Source organism: Ovis canadensis, chromosome 2 (genome assembly GCF_042477335.2).
Source record: "Ovis canadensis isolate MfBH-ARS-UI-01 breed Bighorn chromosome 2, ARS-UI_OviCan_v2, whole genome shotgun sequence".
NCBI classification, from domain to species: domain Eukaryota; kingdom Metazoa; phylum Chordata; class Mammalia; order Artiodactyla; family Bovidae; genus Ovis; species Ovis canadensis.
The window spans coordinates 248664608-248685739 of NC_091246.1; the positions used below are offsets into that span (position 1 = coordinate 248664608).

The window sequence follows — 21132 nt, forward strand, 5'->3', positions numbered from 1 at the left end:
GGGTTCAGTCCCAGGTCGGGGAACTAAGATCCCACATGCCGCGGGACAACTAAATCCATGCACCACCAACTAGAGAAGCCAGCTCACCACAACTAGAGAGAAGCTGGCACACTGCAATGAAAGATCCCATGTGATACAACAAAATTACCCACATGGCACCACTAAGACTTAACCCAGCCAAATAAAATAATAAATAAGACTATAGAGATGTCCACATTCTTTCCTCTGGTATTTTGCTAAGTCTTATGTATATATTCATCAAACCATTCACTCTCTCAGCAACTCTGTAGTGTCATCCTCATTTTGCAGACCAGGCATCCGAGGCTCAAAGAAGTGAATAGTGTGTCTAGGTTGACACATTAGTTAGTGTCAGAGTCGACATTCAAACCCAGCCTGGCATATCCCACGACGCCACGTGCCTTGGGATCACTGCCTTTACTTGTCCCGCAAGTCTTCCTGGAGGGGTGTGACTGGCCCGTGGCTTCCTGTGTGGTCCGGGTGAGGGAAGGTGGTCTGTTTATGTTTGGTGAGGGTGCAGGGGGCCCCTAGGGAGGAAATTCTGTGTGTGTTTGGAGGGCGGGATCACAGAATTGGGCAGCCCTCCCAGCCAAGCGTCCCTGAACCTCTGTCCACATTTGCTTCCAGATGCTGGAAGGAGACCAGGCCATCTTGCAGAGAATCAAGAAGGCTGTGCGTGCAATCCAAAGCTCCGGCCTGGGTGAGTGAGCCTACCAGTAGCAGCCTGGCCAAGGCAGCCCCGTCCCCGGCCCCAGCCCGGACCTAACTCTGCGCCTCCACAGGCCACGTCGAGAACGAGGAGCAGTACCGAGAGGCCGTGGAGTCCTTGGGCAACAGCCACCTGTCCCAGAACAGTCATGAGCTGTCCACCGGCTTCCTGAACTTGGCCGTGTTCACCCGCGAGGTAGCTGCGCTCTTCAAGAACCTGGTGAGGCCCTGCACCTCCCCGTCGGCCTCAGCCCAGGCTCAGGGCAAATCTAATCTGTGGCTTAAAACTCTGACTGGGAAAGGGCTGGTTTCCATCCTTCTTTCAGCTTGCCCTTGACCTCTAGTCCCCCTTGACCTCTGACCCATGACCTGAGGTCCCTTTCCACTTCTGACCTCCCGTTTGCTTTCTTCATCCTCTCTGATTTCTTGTTGATGTCTCCCCTCCCCTTTCTCCCTCCCTGCCTTCCTCCTCCTCCTCTGTGGTGAGCACGTAGGAGCCGAGAGGTCTCACGGTGGGGAAGAGCCCACGTGAGGGAGGGCTCCCTGGAGGAGGCTTGAGAGAGGGGAAGGCCAGCTCTGCTTCCTGTCTTTGCACCACTGCCTCTCCTTCACCTGCTTTGTACTCTGCTTTCCCGAGCACACCTACTTTGCCCTCAAAGCCTAGAACGCGCCTCCTCTCAGTAAACCTCTCACTCCTGCATGTGGTCCAGTGGCCTCTGGTTTCTTCCTGAGATGGCTTTGTTCCCTAAGTCCACACCTCGAGGCCACCCCAAGACCCCAGCTCTCCCCAGGTATAAGTACGGCTCTCAGTACTTCATGTGTGTCCACATCCACCCTGGCGCACAGCTCTGTGGGCTTGGTTTTACCATTGTCCCCTCTGCACAGGCTAGGAGACTAGTATGTGAGGTTAAGTACCTCACCTGAGGTCACGCAGGTGGATTTGAACCTAGCATCCAAGCGTAATTAGCCTGCTGGTACTGCCTACCAGGAAAACGCCTCTCCCCGCCCCAGGCTCCATAGCTTTAGGGCTGGCTTTCATGGCTGAAGTCCCACCAGGGCCTTCCCTGGCAGGCGAGGACCACATCATCTCTGTAAGGCAAGTTGCTTAGTGATCAGGCTTAGACTCGGGCCATGAGTTCCTGCTTTGCTGCTCACGAGGTGCATGACTCTGGGCAAGTCACTCAGTCTGCTTGAGCCTCATCTGCAACAGGGGAATGAAAGGGACCTCCATGGTGGTCCAGTGGATAAGACTCCGTGCTCCCATTGCAGAGAGCCAAGTTTTTATCCCTGGTCAGGAAGCTAGATCCCACATGCTGTAACCAAGACCCAGCAAGCCAAATAATAAATAAATGTTTTTAAAAATTAAAATAAAATGGGGATAACAATGGCCCCCACATCACAGAGCAGTGATGAGGATTTCTCAAGTGCCTGCTCCAGGGAAAGCACTCAGTAAACGTTAGCTAATGCCATCTGTCATCACTTTATCGCTGGGTAGCACTGCCTTGCACCCTGTCCTGCAAGTAGAGGCCTTTAACAGTGTTTGGGTTCAACTGAATCAGTAAACAGGGGCTCCTTTGTCTTTACTCCTCTTCCCCTTGTTTTGGTCAGACTAATGTTTGTTGAGGGTCTACTTGGTGGTGGGCGCTGTTCACAGGGAAGAGTCAGGCTCTGTCTTGGAGAGCCATATAGTCCAAGAGATGGAAACTGAGGTGTGAGATGACACCAAGCAAGATCAACAGTGTGGCACAAACTCAAGGACCCAGCAGTTTGGGTCAGAGGCCTAGAACTCCCATGGCTCAGAAAAGAGGAGATCAGCACAGGCCATGGGAAGAAGTAGTCAGGAAGGCTTCCTGGAGGAGGAGACTTGAGCTGTATCTTGAAAGGTGGGCTGAAATTTCAGATACGCTGTTTTGAGTTGCCAAATGACAGAAATTCAACTCAAACTAGGTTCTTTTTTTTTTTTTAAGTCTTTTTTCTCTCTTCCAATCTTTTTTACTGCTTTTGGTCATGCCACACGACTTGTGGGATCTTAGTTCCCTGACCAGGGATTGAACCTGGGCCCACCTGGCCCTGGCAGTGAAAGCCCTGAGTCCTAACCATTGGACCACCAGGGAATTCCTCAGGTTAATTTTTTGTTTTATTTTATTATTATTTTATTTTTGGCCGTGCTGGCTTTTCTCTAGTTGCAGTGCTTGGGTGTCTTATTGCAGTGGCTACTTTTGCTGCAGAGCACTTGAGCTTCAGTACCTGCAGCACCTGGGCTCAGGAGTTGCGGCTCCCAGGCTCTGGAGCACAGGTTCAATAGTTGTGGTGCACAGGTTAGTTGCTCTGGGGAATGCCTGATCTTCCTGGATCAGGGGTCTAACTCGTGTTTCCTGCATCGGCAGGCGGATTCTTTACCACTGAGCCACAAGGGAAGCCCCTCGAGGTTGATTTTCAAAAAGAGAATTCACTGACCCCTGTAATGGGAAGACCAGGCGTGCAGCTGGTTTCAGGCTCCTTCTCTTTCTCTTAGGGTTTCTCTCTGTCTCTGCTCCAGGGGCAGGATGGCCCAGCAGGCCCAGCTTCACACCTTGCAGAAGAAAGACAGTCTTTCTCTCGTGACTGGTAGAAAAGTCCCAGAAAGTATCCTGATTGGCTGGCTTGAGTCACGTGCCTGTTCCTGAGCCAATCACAGTGGCCCCCCATGGAGCACTCTGGTCAGCTCTGACTCCATGTTCACTCCACGTGACCATAGGGAAAGGGTTCTCGCATTAAAAGGGAGTGGAGAAACAACAGGTGGGCCACACAGGTGGACCTCGGAGAGTCAGAAAGGAGACGTGAGGGTGTCCCTCTGGCCAAGGAACAGAGAAGGGCTGGCCGTGGATGCAGTGGAGCGGGCAGTGGAGGCACGAGGCCCATCAGTCGGGGGAGGGCAAGAGCTTTCCCGAGAGGCCGACCGGCCAACCCCGTGTACCCTTCCACCTTCTTGTCTTTCTCTCCCCTGCCTCCTTTACCCCAGTGCTGTCCTGGTGATGCTTCACTGTATCCTGAGCCCTGTGGGGCTGGACAGACGTTCGCTCAAGGTGGGGTATGGGGGTCTCTGCTTCTTCCAGGTTCAGAACCTGAACAACATTGTCTCTTTCCCCCTGGACACTCTGTTGAAGGGGCAGCTGAGAGACGGACGACAGGTGAGTTTCCATGTGGGGAGGGGTGCCTAGAGATGGTGAGACGGAGCGAGAAGGGGAGCAGGCAGGAGGCCATAGCGGGGGACAGGGCTGGGCTGAGGACGGAGGCCAGGTGAAGCTGTCACGGTGGGTGTGCTGCTGCTGCTACTGCTGCTGCTAAGTCGCTTCAGTCATGTCCGCTGAAGAGACACGTGTCCTGTGAGACCCCATGGATAGCAGCCCACCAGGCTCCTCTGTCCAGGGAATTCTCTATGCAAGAGTACTGGAGTGGGGTGCCAGTTCCTTCTCCATCACAGTGGGTGTGCTGTCCCTGTATTATTGACCCCCCGGGAAGACAACAGGGCCCAGGTCTAGGGTGAGCCTAGGTGAGCCAGGGCCCTTTTGGAAATAGCTCATGGAATTTTACAACAGCCCCCTGAGGTGTGTTCTGTAGGTGCTGTCGTGCCCATTTTGTGGTTGAGGAAACTGAGGCTCAGGGGTTTGATAACCTGCTTACAGTCTACCCAGCTGGTCAGTGGAGGAGCCAGTGTAAGGTCAGGGCTCCTGACCCCCCCGCCCCCCCATGCCCTCTGCACCAGGCAGCCCCTGGCTGGAGGCAAACCGGAGCTCAAAGAAAGTGACCCTAACCCCGCCACCCCCCTCCCCCATGCTTGCTGTGCTCTCTGCACCAGGCAGCCCCTGGTTGGAGGCAAACTGGAGCTCAAAGAAAGTGACAGGATAATCTCCCTGGGAAGTCTGCTCCAGAAGGCCCAGGGGAGGAGCCATGCCCCCCTGGCTAAGCACCAGCCTGGGAACCACCCAGACCAGACCAGCAGCTTTTTCACCTGGCGGACTGAGACACCTTGAATGTCGGAGCTGAATGTTCTGAAGGGTGTGAGCAGCCCGCTGGATGGGGCCCAGGCACAAGAGGCCAGGGATCAGCCAGGTCTCTCTGGCTTGCTGTGTGGCCTTGGGTAGACTTCTTATCGCCTCTGTGCATATGTCTCTCAACCCGTACCTTCCTGTTGAAAGGATGAGCTAGAACCAGGCAGGAGAAAACAGTGGGACAAAGTTAGGGGAAGGATTCTGATCTTTATCCTCCCTCTTCTTCCTCATGGTGATCTCCATCTTCTAAGGAAGGGACTCAGGGCAGACCCCCCACCCCCCACCCCGGCAAACAGCCCCAATATCCTAGGCCTGAGCCTACCAGTTCAGACTGATTACTTTCAACTGTGGGAAGAGGTCAGTTGGCAGGAGGGCCTCTGCTCTGAGAAGTGGGGTCAGTGGGGTTTATTTTGCAGATGAGGTTTGCAGTCAGGGCTAATGTGAACATGGGCTGGTTGGAGGGTGGCTCTTGGCCTGCAAACACAGGGTCCCCCTAATTGTAGCAAAGTGTCCTGTTGATTCCAGACCCCAAGACCTTCTTTAGGCAAATTGTTGTTTTTTTTCTTTTCTTTTCTGAACTACAGGATTCCAAGAAGCAGCTGGAGAAGGCATGGAAGGACTACGAGGCCAAAATGTAAGTGACTGTGGCCAGGGTGGTTTGTCTGGGAGAGTGATGCTTCTGCTGCAGCAGGAGGCTGGATGTGGGGAAGAACCCAGGTGCCACCAGGGTGTGTCACCCGGAAGTACATGGCATCTCGCTCTCCAGAAATGTTTACGGGAGGGGGCTGGTTTATGCCCAGACCTTGAAAGGAGTCTGGGGGCTTGACCACGAGACAACCAAGGAGGAGCTATTGTGAAAGGACCCCAAGATGCTCCTCTCAGAGACCCTTCTGCTTGGTGGTGCCAACGTGGGTAGAGAGACAGAAAGGAGCATCCATTTACTGAACACCTCCAAGTGCCAGACATCCATCCTCACATTCACCCAGCCCTCTGAGGGAGATATTGGTATCCCAGTTATCAAAGGAGGAATTAGAGGTTCAGAGAGGTTAAGTTACTTGCCCAAGGCCACACAGTTCGGCAGAGGCAGACCTGGGACTCATGTTCGGTGATCCTGTTTCTGCAACACCAGGGAGTATCTGTAAGCATTTAGTTGGACACAGAGGAGGAAAGGCCATACCCAGGCCTCTTGTGTGCACCAGCCAGGTTTCTCACTAGCTACTGGGACATTATGGCTACAGAAGTGGTCCCAGGTGCCCCAGTGACCAGCTCTGCCTGCGTGGGGACTCCTCGGGCTCTGCCTTCTAAACTCTGTCCAAGTCCCGGCCCTAGCCCTCTTCCCCAGCCCAGCCGGGCCCACTGAACCTCAGGGCACTGTTTACTCTTCTTTGTGAAACGTTGGCTTCTCTTGCATTTTTGGAAAGCAATATGTGTTCATTATGCGTAACTTTGGAAAATATGGGGAAGTAGAAGAGGAAAAAATTTAAGTTATCCTTTGGAGAAGATTAGGGACCTGCAGGGGGATATCTAGTACTTTTCTCTTGTTAGAATTTTTTTCCATGGTGTGGGTAGCACTGTCATTTCATCGTTTTTAACAAGTGGAGGAGGGGGAGGTCCTGGGTGAGTCCAGTGGTTAGGACTCGTGCTTTCACTGCCATGACCCAGGTTCAATCCCTGGTTGGGGAACTAAGATCCCACAAGGAAATAAGATCCCACAAGCTGTGTGGCATGGCCAAAACAAACAAAAAATGTGGGGGGGGGGGGGGAGGAAACTACCAAAAACCCGGAAGAAGAGCCTTCATTTCTTTTCTTTCTTTTTTGGACATTCATTTTTGTTTATTTGTTTATTTAACTGTGCCAGGTTAAAGAGTTTGCAGCATACAAACTCTTGGTTGTGGCATATAGGATCTAGTTCCTTGACCAGGGATCAAATGCAGGCCCTCAAATTGGCAGTGTGGAGTCTTAGCCACTGGACCACCAGGGAAGTTTCGACTCTTCATTTCTAAGCCTAAAGTATTAACATCTATCTAGTCATTTTTCTGTGTATAAAGAACTATTTTTACAGAACCAATATCATAATTATACTGGGGGGGCGGTTTGCTTAAAAATACATCATGACCATCTTTCTACATCATTACATATTTTTATATACAATGTTACATTATTGTTATTTATTATTTTTGGCCACACTGCATCTTCATCGCTGCCCTCGGGCTTCCTTCAGTCGTGGCAGGCGGAAGCTCCTCTCTCATTGCGGTAGCTTCTCTTGTTGTGGAGCACAGACTTTAGGGTGTGCTGGCTTCGGTAGCTGTGGCCCACAGACTTAGTCGCCCTGTGGCACGTGGACTCTTCCTGGACCAGGGATCGAACCTGTGTCCTAGGCATTGGCAGGTGAATTCTTCACCACTAGACCACCAGGGAAGTCCAATAATGTCGCTTAAATGGGTGCACTGTGTCTCAACATATGCACCCCCCGCCGTGTATTTAATCTGCCCTTGTTCTGGAGGCATCCTTGGAACTACATCCTTGCTCCCACATTTCTGTAGAATCTTTCCAAGAAGTAGTTCCTGGAGCTTTCTTGTTCCTCAGGCTCCCGGCGCCACGGGGACCTCCCTGAGTCTGACGGAAGCCTGAAACGGCTCCTCCACCGGGGTCTCCAAGTGCGCCCCCGCTGTGGGTGTAGAGCTGGTGCTGGAGGGTGTGGGGCTGTGATGGGCGTGGCCGCCCGTTCTCATCAGCGGCCGGGGAGGGGTGTGAACACGCAGGCGGAAGGCCTTTCTCTTTCTGATGATGTGGGAATCACATAACCTTCGTCTTCCCGAGTTACCTTGATTAAGCCCCCAGCCTTTCAGGAAATCATCTACTACAAGGGTTCCCGACCCCCTGGGCCACGGACCAGTCCTGTTAGGAACTGGGTTGTGCAGCTGGAGATGAGTGGTAGGCAAGAGAGTGAAACTTCACCTCTATTTACAGCTGTTCCCCATCGTTCATTTTGCCACCCGAGCTCTGCCTCCTATCAGATCAGCGGCGTCATTAGGTTCTCATGGGAGGGCAAACCCTAACCCTAAAATCAAGGCAGAACATCCTGAGATTGCCACAGAACAGAAATAGAGTGCACAATAAAGGCAATGGACTTGAACCATCCCCAAACCATCGCCACCCCTGGTCCGTGGAAAAATTGTCTCCCCCAAAACCTGTCCCTGGTGCCAAAAACACTGGGGACCTCCCATCTACTAAATAGAATAAGCCCTACGCAGTGCTGACCTCCCCAAGCAGCTGGGCCTTTACCAGACTGATATATTGATCTTGCCTGTGAGGTTCCATTTAAAGAAAAGCCTGTGGAACGACGGGGAAAGTGGTTTGGCTGAGGTTATGCAGTGAGTTATCAACAGGGCCTAGGCTAGACCCCGGGATTTCTGAGTCTGGTGCTCTTCCTGTTACTCCACGTAGCCTCCTGTCTCCTCGTGTTACGTAGGTTGAGCCATTATGTCCGGGCACAGGTGACTGTGTGCATTCCTTTTATGCGCGCTCCAGGTGTAGCTAGATATTAGCAAGCCAGAAGTTGCTGTGTAATTGCACTTCATTCTTACCAAACCAGTCTGGGCAGCAGCAGCAAGGACCCAGGGCCCTGATAACATCTGCTGATCACCACCAGGTTCCCACACACTGGTTGTTCCTGTAGGAGGGTCCCCTCCCCACCTGGGGCTGCTAAGAAAGGCATCCCAGGCCCTGGGCAGCGGACACAGTTACCTAGGCTATTTCATTTTCAGGGCTGTTTCCTCATCTGAAAAATGGAGCCAACATTACTCTCCAGGGTTGATGTGGAGATGAAACAGACAGTACACAGACAGCCCCTGGCGCTGCAGTTCAGCACGTTCTTATTTGCCCTCTTGCTGAGCCAGAGCGGGGGCCAGAATAACACCACGGGGTAGAGAGGCAGAAGCCCAGACCTCTGCTCCTAGCATTTCCCCCACCAGCCTGGGATCTTGAGCCATTACCTCCCTTCTCTGGGTCTCAGCTTCACCTTCTGTAAAATATTTCTGACTGTGATCTATCAGAAGAGACAGTGTGACTGTCACCAGCTGGGGCAGACCAGCCAGGGAAGGAGGGATGGGATGAATCTGAGCCACAGTGTTGGCTGCCAGGACCCTCCCTAAGGCTCTGACATCAGGCAGACTTGGGTTCAACTCTAGTTCTTAGTGGCTGTGTGGCTTGGACAAGTCACTTATCATTTCAGCCTCAGGCTCCTTGTCTATAAAATAAAAGTCATGAGTCCTGCCTCACGGGGTTGTTGCTTTAGTGTGTGATGGGCCTAGCAGAGCACACAGCACAAAATTATCGCTTAAAAATAATTATTAAGGGACTTCCCTGGGGGCCCAGTGGCTAAGACTCCATGCTTCCAGTGCATGGGGCTTGGGTTCCATCCCTGGTCAGGGAACTAGACCTCACATTCCACAACTAGAGATTCCACATGCTTCAACTGAGACCCAGTGCAGCCAAATAAATCTTTTTCAAAATAAATATTAATAACAGCAGCTAATAATACTTCCTTAAGAGCTTCCTTTGTGCTAACTGCTATGATAAGCTCTTTACATCAGTTATCAGTTTTGATTGTTCTTGGAAGGGAAAGGGGCTGTCATCCCCAATTTCTAGGTTGAGTAGTGAGTGGAAAAAAATACCACCACAATCCCTGCCTTAGTGGATCCCACTGGTTTGTTAGGAAGAAGAAAGACCCAAAAGAATGAAAATACAAAGCAAAAGTGCTCTAGTGATGGTATCAGCACAGAGGCGGCAGAAGAGGCAAGTGGTTTTGTTTAGGGGGAGAGAAGGGTGATTGGAAAAGGCATCGCCGGAGAGGTGGTTCAGGGGGCCAGGTTGGCAGGTGGACGGTTCCTTTTAGACAGTGGCTGGGCTCCCCTTCTCCAGTTGTCTGTGTCTTCTGAGTAACTAGCATTTCAGCACTTTTCACTATTTTATTTTACTCCTGCTGCAACTCCATTCAAAGGAAATAAAAAATATTCTTAAGGTTTGAAATGTTTAAGAAACACTGGTGATCCTTTGAGGACAGGGAGGGAATGGAATTTGTTATTTTCTGGGTGGAGGTGTATGTGTTGCAATAAAAGCTCTCCCAGCTATTAGTGTGAGGTGATTCGGGTCATTTTGGGTGACTATATCAGACTTTATAGGGAAATCTCTATAATTACCATAGCTGAGGCTGAAGGACAAAGCTATGATTAATCACAAGGCTCTGTATCATACTTAACCGCTTATCTTCATTCTGAACTAAATAGCTTCTATCCTTTAATCTCCATTAGACCCAGCATTAAAAAAAAAAAACAACTTACTGGAAGTGAAAGTCACTCAGTCATGTCCGATTCTTTGCAACCCTATGGACTATACAGTCCATGGAATTCTCCAGGTCAGAATACTGGAGTGGGTAGCCTTTCCCTTCGTCCGGGGATCTTCCCAACCCAGAAATAGAACCCCAGGTCTCCCACACTGCAGGCAGGTTCTTTATGAGCTGAGCCACAAGGGAAGCCCAAGAATACTGGAGTAGGTAGCCTATCCCTTCTCCAGCGGATCTTCCCGACCCAGAATTCGAACCGTGATCTCCTGTGTTGTAGGCAGATTCTTTACCAACTGAGCTATCAGGGAAGCTCTAAATAGGAAGTGAGTGAAGTGAGCGAGTGAAAGTTGCTCAGTCATGTCCGACTGTTTGTGACCCCATAGACTATACAGTTCATGGAATTCTCCAGGCCAGAATACTGGAGTGGGTAGCCTTTCCCTTCTCCAGGGGATCTTCCCAACCCAGGGATTGAACCCAGGTCTCTCGCACTGCAGGTGGATTCTTTACCAGCTGAGCTATCAGGGAAGCCCACCATACACTAAAAAAAAAGTATCTAAAGGAATCACCAGGTTATTACTCTAATCGTCAATGTCAATAGCAGCATCATAGTCCTGCCATTTATTGAGGGCCTTACCACACACCAGGGACTGTACTAAATGTTTCCAATGCGTTAGATCATTGGAGACCTAGGCAGTATTCGTCTTATTTTTGGAGATGGGGAAGGTGAGGTTTAGAAAGATGCATAAAGGTTAAATAAGCAAGGGAGCTACCATAAATCCAAAATCCACATTTCTAGCCACTGTACTGGGCTTCCCTCGTGGCTCAGCTGGTAAAGAATCCGCCTGCAATGCAGGACACCTGGGTTCGACCCCCGGGTTGGGAAGATCCCCTGGAGAAGGGAAAGGCTCCCCACTGCAGTGTTCTGGCCTGGAGAATTCCAGGGACTGTAGAGTCCATGGGGTCACAAAGAGTCGGACACGATGCTTTACTGCACTGTGGCTTCCTTTTTGTCCGTTTACTCTGGAGCAGGCTTTCCATGTCAGTGCATTCCCCATCTTTTTTTAACGGCTGCATAATATCTCTATATGTGGCCATAGCATAATTTATTTGCCCACTTCCCATTGATAGACATGTAGCTTATTTTTTCATTTTCCCTGTTTACAGACATGGTAACAGTGAAGGCAGGAGCCCCCCTTGCCCTCTCCCAGTTGTTCTGCCCCCACAGTCCCCTGTCCTGCTTCATGAGCCGCGAGGCTCATTATTGCTCAGGCCTGGCCATCGCCTCTCTCTCTGCCACTCAACTTCAGATCCCAAAAAAAGCATCTGCCCTGATGCTTTAGCGAAATGAAGAATCACCACTTCAAAGAAAATTAAAATCAAACCCACCAAAAACCCTGCAAAAGTCTGCTCTTAGAGCAGTGGCTTTCACCCAGGGGTGATTTTGCGCCCCCACCCTATCCCCCAGGAGACATTTCTGGTTGTCACAACAAAGGAGATGCTGGTGGCATCTAGTGCGCAGGGGTCCAGGACACTGCTAAACAGCCTGTATGCACAGAATGGCCCCCACATCCAAGAAGTATCCGGTTAAAATGTCTGTAGTTCAAAGGTTGAGAAACTGCTCTTCAGGTCTCCAGAGACAGATTGTGCAAATAAGCACCATTCCAGAGGTCTGAGGTCAGTAAAGCCTAGAACTAAAGACTGAGAACTCAGTCTAGGCCATTGCTTCCTCCCCTTATAGATGGAAGAACTGCAGCCTAAAGAGGCCTATACCAGCTGCCGTGTCTTCTCTGTTGTCTTTTGCATCCTTTATCTCATCTGGGTACAGATAAACAGCCCCATTTTCCAGATGTGGAGACTGAGGCTTAGAGAGGGGAAGTAATGCAGATGTAAGGTTGTCCCATGTCTGTCTTCTTTGACACCCCCTTGGAAGCAAAACTGTTAGGCAGGTTGTCTCCTTCACACAGGCTCATGGGTCCAACCCCAAGTGTGGAAATACTCTCCTGGTTGGGAGTGGGTGGTCTAATGGGTGTGGCATTTCCAGGAAACTATTTGCCCACAGTTCCACCCAACCCCAAACAGGGGAAACCACCAACCCTGAGAACAGTAGGGGAAGGCCCAGCTTACTCTCAGATACAGGGTAGGAAGTGCTTTCTTTCTTGACCTACAAAAGAAAAGAATCAAGGTTTTCTAAGCTCTAAGTGGAAGCTCTTGGCTCAGAAGAATGAAGGCACCTTGTGGTGCCTTCTAACACCCCTGGTCCTAAATCCCTTCCAGCAAACTCTAATCCCAATCCCACCTGGTCCATGGGAACCCATCCCCTCCCTGCATTAGAAACCTTTAACTCCTTCCTATTGCTCTTGGGACAAAGACCAAGAACCTCAGCATGGTCTGAATCCGGCCCTGCAGTCTGGCACCTGGAAGCACCTCCCTCCTTCCCTGCGGTGACCCCGTCTCTCCTGCCTCCAGGCTGTCACATGGTCTGATCCTCCCACCCAGCCCTGGCTTCCTTAGACTTCAGATCTCAGCTCCAGGATCGCTTCCTGAGCAGCCAGATGAGGTCGGATGCCCATTTCACTCTCCCCTCACTCACTGCAAGGCTCTGATTTGATCCATGTCTGTCCCGTCTACCAGCCTGTAGATTCTCTGAACCCACCTTGTTGACCACTGTACCCCAACAGCTGGCACAAAGGAGGGTTCCCCTCATCCTCGTGTGCCCGTGCAGAGAGCAGCATGTAGGGATGGTGGGACATGCAGGGGCTTAGGGAGAGTTGTTCAGGCCTCTCTTTCCTTGGGGTCTAGGGCCAGGCTGGAGAAGGAGAGGGACCGGGCCAGGGTGATAGGAGGGAGTACCGGGGAGGTGGCCCAGGACACACAGAGAGAGCGACGTGTCTTCCAGTTGCACATGTGTGAGGTAAGGGGGGCCCCAGGGTGAGGCGGGCCCCAGGGTGAGGGTGGGGTAGGATGTGTCTTCCAGTCTACATCCCTGAACCCTTGGGGCCAGTCACAGTCTTAGCCCAGGTCCTTGCCAGATGGCCCTTGAGATGTCACCCAGGTTCAGTCTTGGCCAGAAAGATTAGCCCGGGATGAAGACAGCAGCCTCTTGTCCCCAGGATTCCGTCTTGCTCACGTCACACACTTTTCCCTGCCCTCTCCCCAGTATCTGCTGAAAGCCGGGGAGAGCCAGATGAAGCAAGGTCCTGATTTCCTGCAGAGCCTCATCAAATTCTTCCACGCTCAGCACAAGTAGGTTCCCCCCGTGTCCCACCCATAGCCCCACAGTCTCTTGCTCCTTAACTCTTCAGGCAACCCAGAACAGGGTCATCCCCAGTGTCTGGGAGACCTTCGAAGTTTCTATGTGTGAATATATATCATTGGTAACGCTTTTTGCAGCTGCTCTTTATTGATTGTTCACCAAGTATCAGCCACTAAGTACTTGCCAACCCCCTGTGAGCAGCTACTGATATTATTCCCATTTTACAGATGTGAAAACTGAGGCTCAGATTTACTAAGATCACATAGCTAGAAAACGGGATCTGGACCATCACACTGTACTACCCACCAGGTGCCCTGGGATCTTTAGAGCACCTTTTCTCATACATAATCTCTCATTTTCGTCTCTCTCTCTGGTCCCATGCTTGGCCTCAAACTCAGCTTTTTCCAAGATGGCTTGAAGGCAGCTCAGAGCCTGTCTCCCTTCATCGAGAAGCTGGCAGTCTCGGTACACACAGTAAGTCGGGCTTCACCCCCAAGCGTGTGGTTGAGCCCCCTGTCCTCCTGGGAAAATCTGTGGCTGTGGAAGAGCTGGCTCCTACCGAGAGAGTGAGGCTGCTGCCCTGCTGCTCTGGGCATGAGCTCCGTGCCTGGCACAACTGCCAGCTGATAACCGGGTCCTGCCCTTCATCCCATAGCTGCGTCAAGCCCAGGAGGAGGAGCTACAGAAGCTGACCCAGCTCCGGGACTCCCTCCGAGGGACGCTGCAGCTCGAGAGCAGAGAGGTCAGCCCCCAAATCATCCCCGAACAAGTGCCCACCCCTTCCCAGGCCCACCCTGGAGAGAGGGAGAGAAAGGAAGACCCCGCAGGGTCCCCTTGAAAAGGTCTCCCTGAGCGAGAACCCTGCAGAACGGGGCTCTTTGCCCCACATGCCCTGAGGTCTCCTTCACGTGTCCAAGCAACAGGAGAGTCTGAGCCGGAAGAACTCGGGAGGTGGCTACAGCATCCACCAGCACCAAGGCAACAAGCAGTTTGGGACAGAGAAGGTTGGCTTTTTGTACAAGAAAAGTGATGGGTAAGTGACTCAGAGAGCTCAAGTAGCTTGCCCGAAGCCACACAGACAGTAAATGATAGGGTTGAGGGAGGTGCCTGAAGGGCTTGTTCCTATTATTTATTGAGGGTTCCAGGGCTCTCCATGCTGCAGTGCAAAATCATCAGAATCCTGGGCTCATGAACTTCTGCTGAACGTTGCAGTTCTTAATGTAAAGAAGAATAGCAGCGCCAAATACTTTTTGGGCAGTCTCCATGGCCTCACTTTTAACCGTTGTAATATACTAAATATGCCTGGACACGAAAATGTGGGCTGTGCCTTGTTCCCTTGTGTGAAAAACAAAAATCAGGCTGTAAATGCAAAAGCCTGCATGGGATCCATTCATTATTTTTATTTTTATTTTTATTTTTTTTTTTACTAACTAATCAGTTTTTATCAGAGAAAAATAACTTGGTTAAACCAGTTAATATTTACCTCTTATAGGAAAAGTGTTAAGTAGCTTTGACTATGGATTTGCTCATTTTATTTCGCAAGCTGAGTTGCTTCAGTCGTGTCCAACTCTTTGCAATCCTGTGGACTGTAGCCCGCCTGGCTCCTCTGTCCATGGACTTCTCCAGACCAGAATACAGGAGTGGGTAGCCATGCTCCCCTGCAGGGGATCTTCCCTACCCAGGGATTGAACCCGCGTCTCTTATATCTCCTGTATTGGCAGGCGGGTTCTTTAACATTAGTGCCACCTGGAAAGTCCATCTTATTTTGGGAGTCTCAGTGTTTATCTTGCTTTGTCTTTAATCATAATTCATCTCTTGTGGTCAAGAGCCTATTCCTTCTCTCAGACTAGGAGCTCCCTAAGGTTGCAAGCTGTGTCTCTTCCATCAGACTGGAAGCTCTCAGAGGACCAAGATCGCATGGTCCCCTTTAGAATAAAGATTCTCAGAGAGTGGGGCTGTTTCCCCTCTCTGACTGGGAGCTTTCTAAGGGCAGGGCTGTGCCTCCTTCATCAGAAGGGAGCCAGGGAGTGAGGAGTATAGGGGTCAGAGTCAGGGGACAGAAAAGGTAAAGAAGTGGGACTGGAGGTCATACAGGTGGGGTCGGAGACCTGGTCCAGGACCCTGTTCACTGACATGTTCACACCTAATGTGAGCCCTGGGTGATGGTCTCTATCCCTCTGGGCCCTAGAATTCGAAGAGTCTGGCAGAAAAGGAAGTGTGGAGTCAAGTATGGCTGCCTGACCATCTCACACAGCACGGTGAGGCCTGGAGGATGGGGGTCTCAGGGCATGATGGGTCCTCTCCTCCTGATGTTCAGAACAGACAGGTGGCAAGTCCTCCCTCTAAGATGCAAACCTGGATCCAGGGAGCTGGAGACCCCCTGCAGGAGGAAGGATGGGCTCCAAAGCCCCCAAGCTGGTCTTGTTCCATCCTCCACATCCTTGAGGTGCTGGGAGAGGGGAGACATTAACTGGAACACGATTATTATGTCCATTTAACAGATTGGGAAACTGAGGCCTAAGAGTCTGGGAGGCCCAGACGGTAACTGTACATCCTCCATCCGCAACTTCCCACAGATAAACCGGCCCCCAGTGAAGCTGACCCTGCTAACATGCCAAGTAAGGCCAAACCCCGAGGAGAAAAAGTGCTTCGACCTGGTGACCCGTGAGTAGTCCCTGCCCCCTACACCTCAACTGGCCAAGGCTTCTCTAAGAGACCAGTCAGTCCTGGGAGGCTCCAATTAGGGGTCTGTGTCCAATTCCACAAGTGAAAGTGAAAGTTGCTCAGTTGTGTCTGACTCTTTGTGACCCTAGAATTCTCCAGACCAGAATACTAGAGTGGTTACTCTTGCCCTTCTCTAGGGGATCTTACCAACCCAGGGATCGAACCCAGGTCTCCCGCATTGCAGACAGATTCTTTACGCCACCAGGGAAGTCCAAGAATACTGGAGTGGGGCTAGCCTATCCCTTTTCCAGGGGATCTTCCGGACCCAGGAATCGAACCAGGGTCTCCTGCACTGCAGGTGGATTCTTTACCGCTGAGCTTCTGGGGAAGCCCCAAGTGTTTATCAAATAGCCTACTACAGGCATACAACTCTTTAAGCCCTGGACAGGCTATTTAAAGGTTTCACCCTACATCACATTAAAGGTTAAAATGCACCCACATGCATGCATGCGTGCTTAGGCACTAAATTGTTTTCTGACCGCATGGACTGTAGCCCACCAGGCTCCTCTGTCCGTGGGATTTCCTAGACAAGAATACTGGAGTGGGTTGTCATTTCCTTCTCCAGGGAATCTTCCCCACCCAGGGATCGAACCCTCATCTCCTGCATTGGCAGGCAGTTCTTTACCACTGAGCCATCAACGAAGCCCAGAATATATCCATACACCACTCTGAATATGATTATTTCTGTAAAACATATTTAAATGGATTTGGGTAATTTGGCTTTCAAAATTAATATTACTTAAAAATGTTCCATTTTCATCGTTAGGAGTCTTTGGTGACAGGCATCTCACGGGGGCTTGCACAGGCTGAGAAAGCCCTAGATCTGGTCCTTGGGGAGCTCTACCTGGCCAGGTGTAATGTAGAGACCCAGGACTGCAAGGGGATGGGGAGTGTCCAGAAGAGAGGTGCAGATAGGGCCCCCTCAGAGATTAGAGGACAGAAGTCCTGCCCTGCCTGGGGGGATCAGGAAAGGCTGCTGGGAGAAGAGAGCGCTAGAGTCTGACCTTGAAGAACCCAGAATGTCAAGTCTAGGGAAGGACATTTCAGGAAACAGGACCAGGTGTGGTGAAAGGCATGGAAACAGGAGGGTGGACCCACCAGTTTAGCCAGGGTGCAGGGTTCACACAGGAGCAGTGGGAGATGAAGACTGGGAGTTTCTCTTTTTTAATTTATTTATTGTAATTATTTGGCTGTGCCAGATCTTAGTTGCGGCATATGGGATCTAGTTCCCTGACCAGGGCTCGAATCTGGGCTTCCTGCTTTGGGAGCATGGATTCTTAGCCATTGGGGTCACCAGGGAAGTCCCTGGGAATACCTCTTAAAGATTTGGACCTTCTTTCCTGGAAGGAGGGAGCCATAGGAGGCCTCGGAGCAGTGAAATAGCGTGATTAGGGCAGAACCTGGGGCCCAGCCATCTGGCAGCTGGTGCAGGCTAGGGGGTGGGGTGGGGGACAGGCCAGGAAGACCAGAAGGGAGGCTGTGGACCTGGGGCTGAGTGGGAAGGTGGTTGTAGGTTCAGAGGATACTCTGCTTGTGGGCCGAGGGGGGGTCTTGTGCCCTGGGAAACGGCGCCTGCCCCTGGAAGCGGGTTCACACAGAGGGGCCTTCTTGGAATTGGACTTTGAAGGGGATGCTGAGAAACTGCCCCCTCTGCTGGCCACTGTCATCACCCTCCCTTGGTAGCCTAACCCAGCCTGGCCCCATGGGGACAAGAGCTCCCTCTGGACCCAGCACTTGGGATGAGACCCTCCTGGGCCCAGGGAGGTAAGTAAGGCCAGCAGGATCCCTGTGGCCCAGACAACCTCTCCTCTCCCCGCAGACAACAGGACGTACCACTTCCAGGCGGAGGACGAACATGAGTGTGAGGCGTGAGTGCCCTCCATGGCCAGCCTCGGGGTGGGGGTGAGGGAGGCAGCCTCCAGCCCTGATGCAGAAGCCCCCCATCACCGGCGGCGTCATCCCCACGCTGTGGCCCGCCCGGCTCTGCAGGTGGGTGTCTGTGCTGCAGAACAGCAAGGACGAAGCCTTGAGCAGTGCCTTCCTTGGGGAGCCTGGCAGCGGCTCGGGGCCCTGGGGAGCCGCCGGGCTGGACGGGGAGCCCCAGGACCTGACGAAACTGCTCATCGCCGAGGTCAAGAGCAGGCCCGGGAATGGCCAGTGCTGCGACTGCGGGGCTGCAGGTGCGGCTGGGTGACTGCGGGGCTGCAGGTGCCGCTGGGCGAGGAGAAGCGGGTGGAAGCAGAGGGGCGGGGCCCACGCCTCTAAGGCACGAGTGGCTCTATTTTGCAGACCCCACTTGGCTCAGCACCAACCTGGGCGTGCTCACCTGCATCCAGTGCTCGGGCGTCCACCGTGAGCTGGGCGTGCGCTTCTCACGCATGCAGTCCCTTACCTTGGACCTGCTGGGCCCCTCGGAGTTGTTGGTAAGGGCGGGGCGGGGCCAGATGGGGTTTGGGGCGTGGCCTGGTTAGAGGGCGGGGCTTGGGCCGGTTGGCTCAGCTCCGCTGGAGCTTGTGGGGTTGGCTGAGGCCCGCCGATTTGGGGCCAGGACCCAGACAAGCACGAAAGAGGATGGTCAGGAGCGGGGCCTGGACCAGGAGGGAGGCTGAGGGGCGGGACCTCTGGAGGCTCAGTCCTCCAGGGGTGGGTGCTGTCCTAAGCTCCAGGTCTCAATTCCATCACTTTCCCCGCGAACCCAGCTGGCCCTGAACATCGGAAACACTCGCTTCAATGAGGTCATGGAGGCCCAGCTGCCCTCGCACGGCAGCCCTAAACCCTCAGCGGAGAGTGACATGTAAGGAGATTCTCAGATGGGGGCGGATGCCGGCCGGAGAAATTCTACTTCCCCAGAGCCCAGGGAGAAGCCTGGGGAAAGAGAGGAGCCTCCAGTCTGGAAGGGTCCAGGACATGCGGGATGGTCTCAAGGGTCAGCTGGGTGGAAACAGTCCTTGCTCTGACATCCTGCGGTTATTTTTGGCAGGAGCACCCGCAGGGACTATATTGTGGCCAAGTATGTGGAACACAGGTTTGCCCGGAGGTCCACCCCCGAGCCTCAGAGACTCTGGACAGCCATTTGCAACCGGGATCTCCTGTCTGTGCTGGAGGCCTTTGTTAATGGGCAGGACTTTGGACAGCCACTGCCAGGGCCCGAGGGGCAGGTGAGAACCTTCTCTAAGGACCATTTTAGCACACCCTGTCCTCCTCCAGGACTGGCTATTACTCCCTGCTGTCCCCACCTATGTGTGTGTATGTGTGTGTATGTATGTGTTAATCATTCAGTTGTGTCCGACTCTGCAACCCCATAGACTCAAGCCCACCAGGCTTCTCTGTCCATGGAATTGTCTAGGCCAGAATACTGGAGTGGGCTGCCATTCCCTTCTCCAGGGGATCTTTCCAACCCAGGGATCAAACCCAGCTCTCCTGCTTTGGCAGGTGGCTTCTTTGCCATCTGAGCCACCAGAGAAGCCCGTGCCCCACCTCTGACATCTGCTCAAACCCTGCCCATCAGAGGGGTAAATGGGAGAGAGCACAGCTTCAGTCAGGCAACCTTGAGGCCAGATCCTGGCTCTGTCTTTTCCTAGCTGTGTGCTCCTGAGCAGGTTACTTAACTTCTCTAAGTCTCTTTTTCCCCTCATCTGTAAAAAGGTTAATGATAGCACCCACAGGGTTGAGGTGAGAATTAAGTCATGTATGAAAGGGCCTGGTGCATAATATATGTGCAATAAATGATAGAATCTTTTCTTTCTTTTTTTTTTTTTTGGAAAAGCCTTAGAAATGGGTAGGGGTGGTGAGATCAGAGAAGGGGAAGGCCATCGCATTGGTGACTCTAGTAACAAATATCACGTGAGCTGGGAAGGAAAGGATAACACAGACTTTTGAAAGATTAAATGGACACTGATTGGGCATCAGAAATTGGGTGCCTTGTCTTTGAGCCTTCTGCCTGATATCTTGGTGGAGCTGTTCAGGGGCCAGAGTGGGTGCAGCACTTTCTTAGGGTAAGAATTTGGAGCAACTTCCGTGCAAATGATAGCCGAAAGCTCAAGGTTATTTGCCGTCTTGGGGGTCATGAGAGGGATGAGCAGAGAGAGGAGTGCAGGGCCAAGAACCAAGTTTGGGAAACACCTTCTCCTGGGGGAGGAGGAGGTAGAACCGCTGAAGGAAGGAGTGAAGGAATGGCCTTGCACCCCACTCTGGAACCTGAGGTTTCCCCATTCAGTCTCCTCTCACCAGGGTTCTGGCACTCTCATATCTGGAGGTGTCAGGGGGCAGCAAGGGTTCAAGAGGGTAATGTTGCGGGGGCAGGTGAACCGGGGGAAACTCAGAGGTGTGGACGTGTATTCAGGCACCTGGAGAGCTCGCCCTGCACCTGGCTGTCAGAGTTGCCAACCAGGCCTCCCTGCCCCTGGTGGATTTCATCATCCAAAATGGGTGAGAACCTTCCTGCTTGCCTGCCCACCTCCTCATGCTCCCCTTTCCTTTCTCTTTTCCCCATCTCCTCCCTCCCTTGCTCTCCCTCTTTTGCCTCTGACGCTGACCCCCTCACCTATCTGTTCCCTTCCTACCTCCCTGCCTCCCTGACCCCCCAACACCCGCAGTGGTCACCTGGATGCCAAGGCTGCTGATGGGAACAGCGCCCTCCACTGCGCTGCTCTCTACAACCAGCTCGACTGCCTCAAGCTGCTGCTGAAAGGGAGAGCCTCAGTGGCCACAGGTGGGGCTCCAACAACTCCTCCATCAACCCCCCATTCCTGACTGCCCCTCGTGGGGGACTTCCTGCCTTATTCCCAGACACAGAGCACTTACAGAGTCCAAGCACTGCAAATGGACTTTGCAGATAGACTTGGGTTCTAATCCTGGCTTGCTTCTGACCACCTTTGTGATGTTGGAGTTTGTCTGTTCATCTCTTGAACCTTAGCTTCTTCATCTGTAAAATGGGAATGAAATCACTGACTTAGTAGATGTGCTAAAAGGATAAAATAAAATGTTTCTGAAAGTACCTAGTCAAATAAACATTAACTAAATCTGAATAATAGTGCTTGTAATAGTTACTGTTT

General features: G+C 52.2%; 1 protein-coding gene across 1 annotated transcript in view; it reads left to right on the forward strand.

Annotated features, from left to right (window-relative positions):
* ASAP3 (ArfGAP with SH3 domain, ankyrin repeat and PH domain 3) overlaps positions 1–21132 on the forward strand; it is a 50787-nt gene that overhangs the window by 23883 nt on the left and 5772 nt on the right. The window contains 18 exon segments of the mRNA XM_069579056.1: positions 646–718; positions 801–946; positions 3822–3896; positions 5342–5391; positions 12901–13012; positions 13259–13344; positions 13753–13828; positions 14010–14096; positions 14278–14387; positions 15543–15612; positions 15931–16018; positions 17898–17946; positions 18068–18258; positions 18368–18501; positions 18778–18872; positions 19059–19236; positions 20421–20506; positions 20674–20789. Of these exon segments, the coding sequence (XP_069435157.1) occupies positions 646–718; positions 801–946; positions 3822–3896; positions 5342–5391; positions 12901–13012; positions 13259–13344; positions 13753–13828; positions 14010–14096; positions 14278–14387; positions 15543–15612; positions 15931–16018; positions 17898–17946; positions 18068–18258; positions 18368–18501; positions 18778–18872; positions 19059–19236; positions 20421–20506; positions 20674–20789 (1822 nt within the window).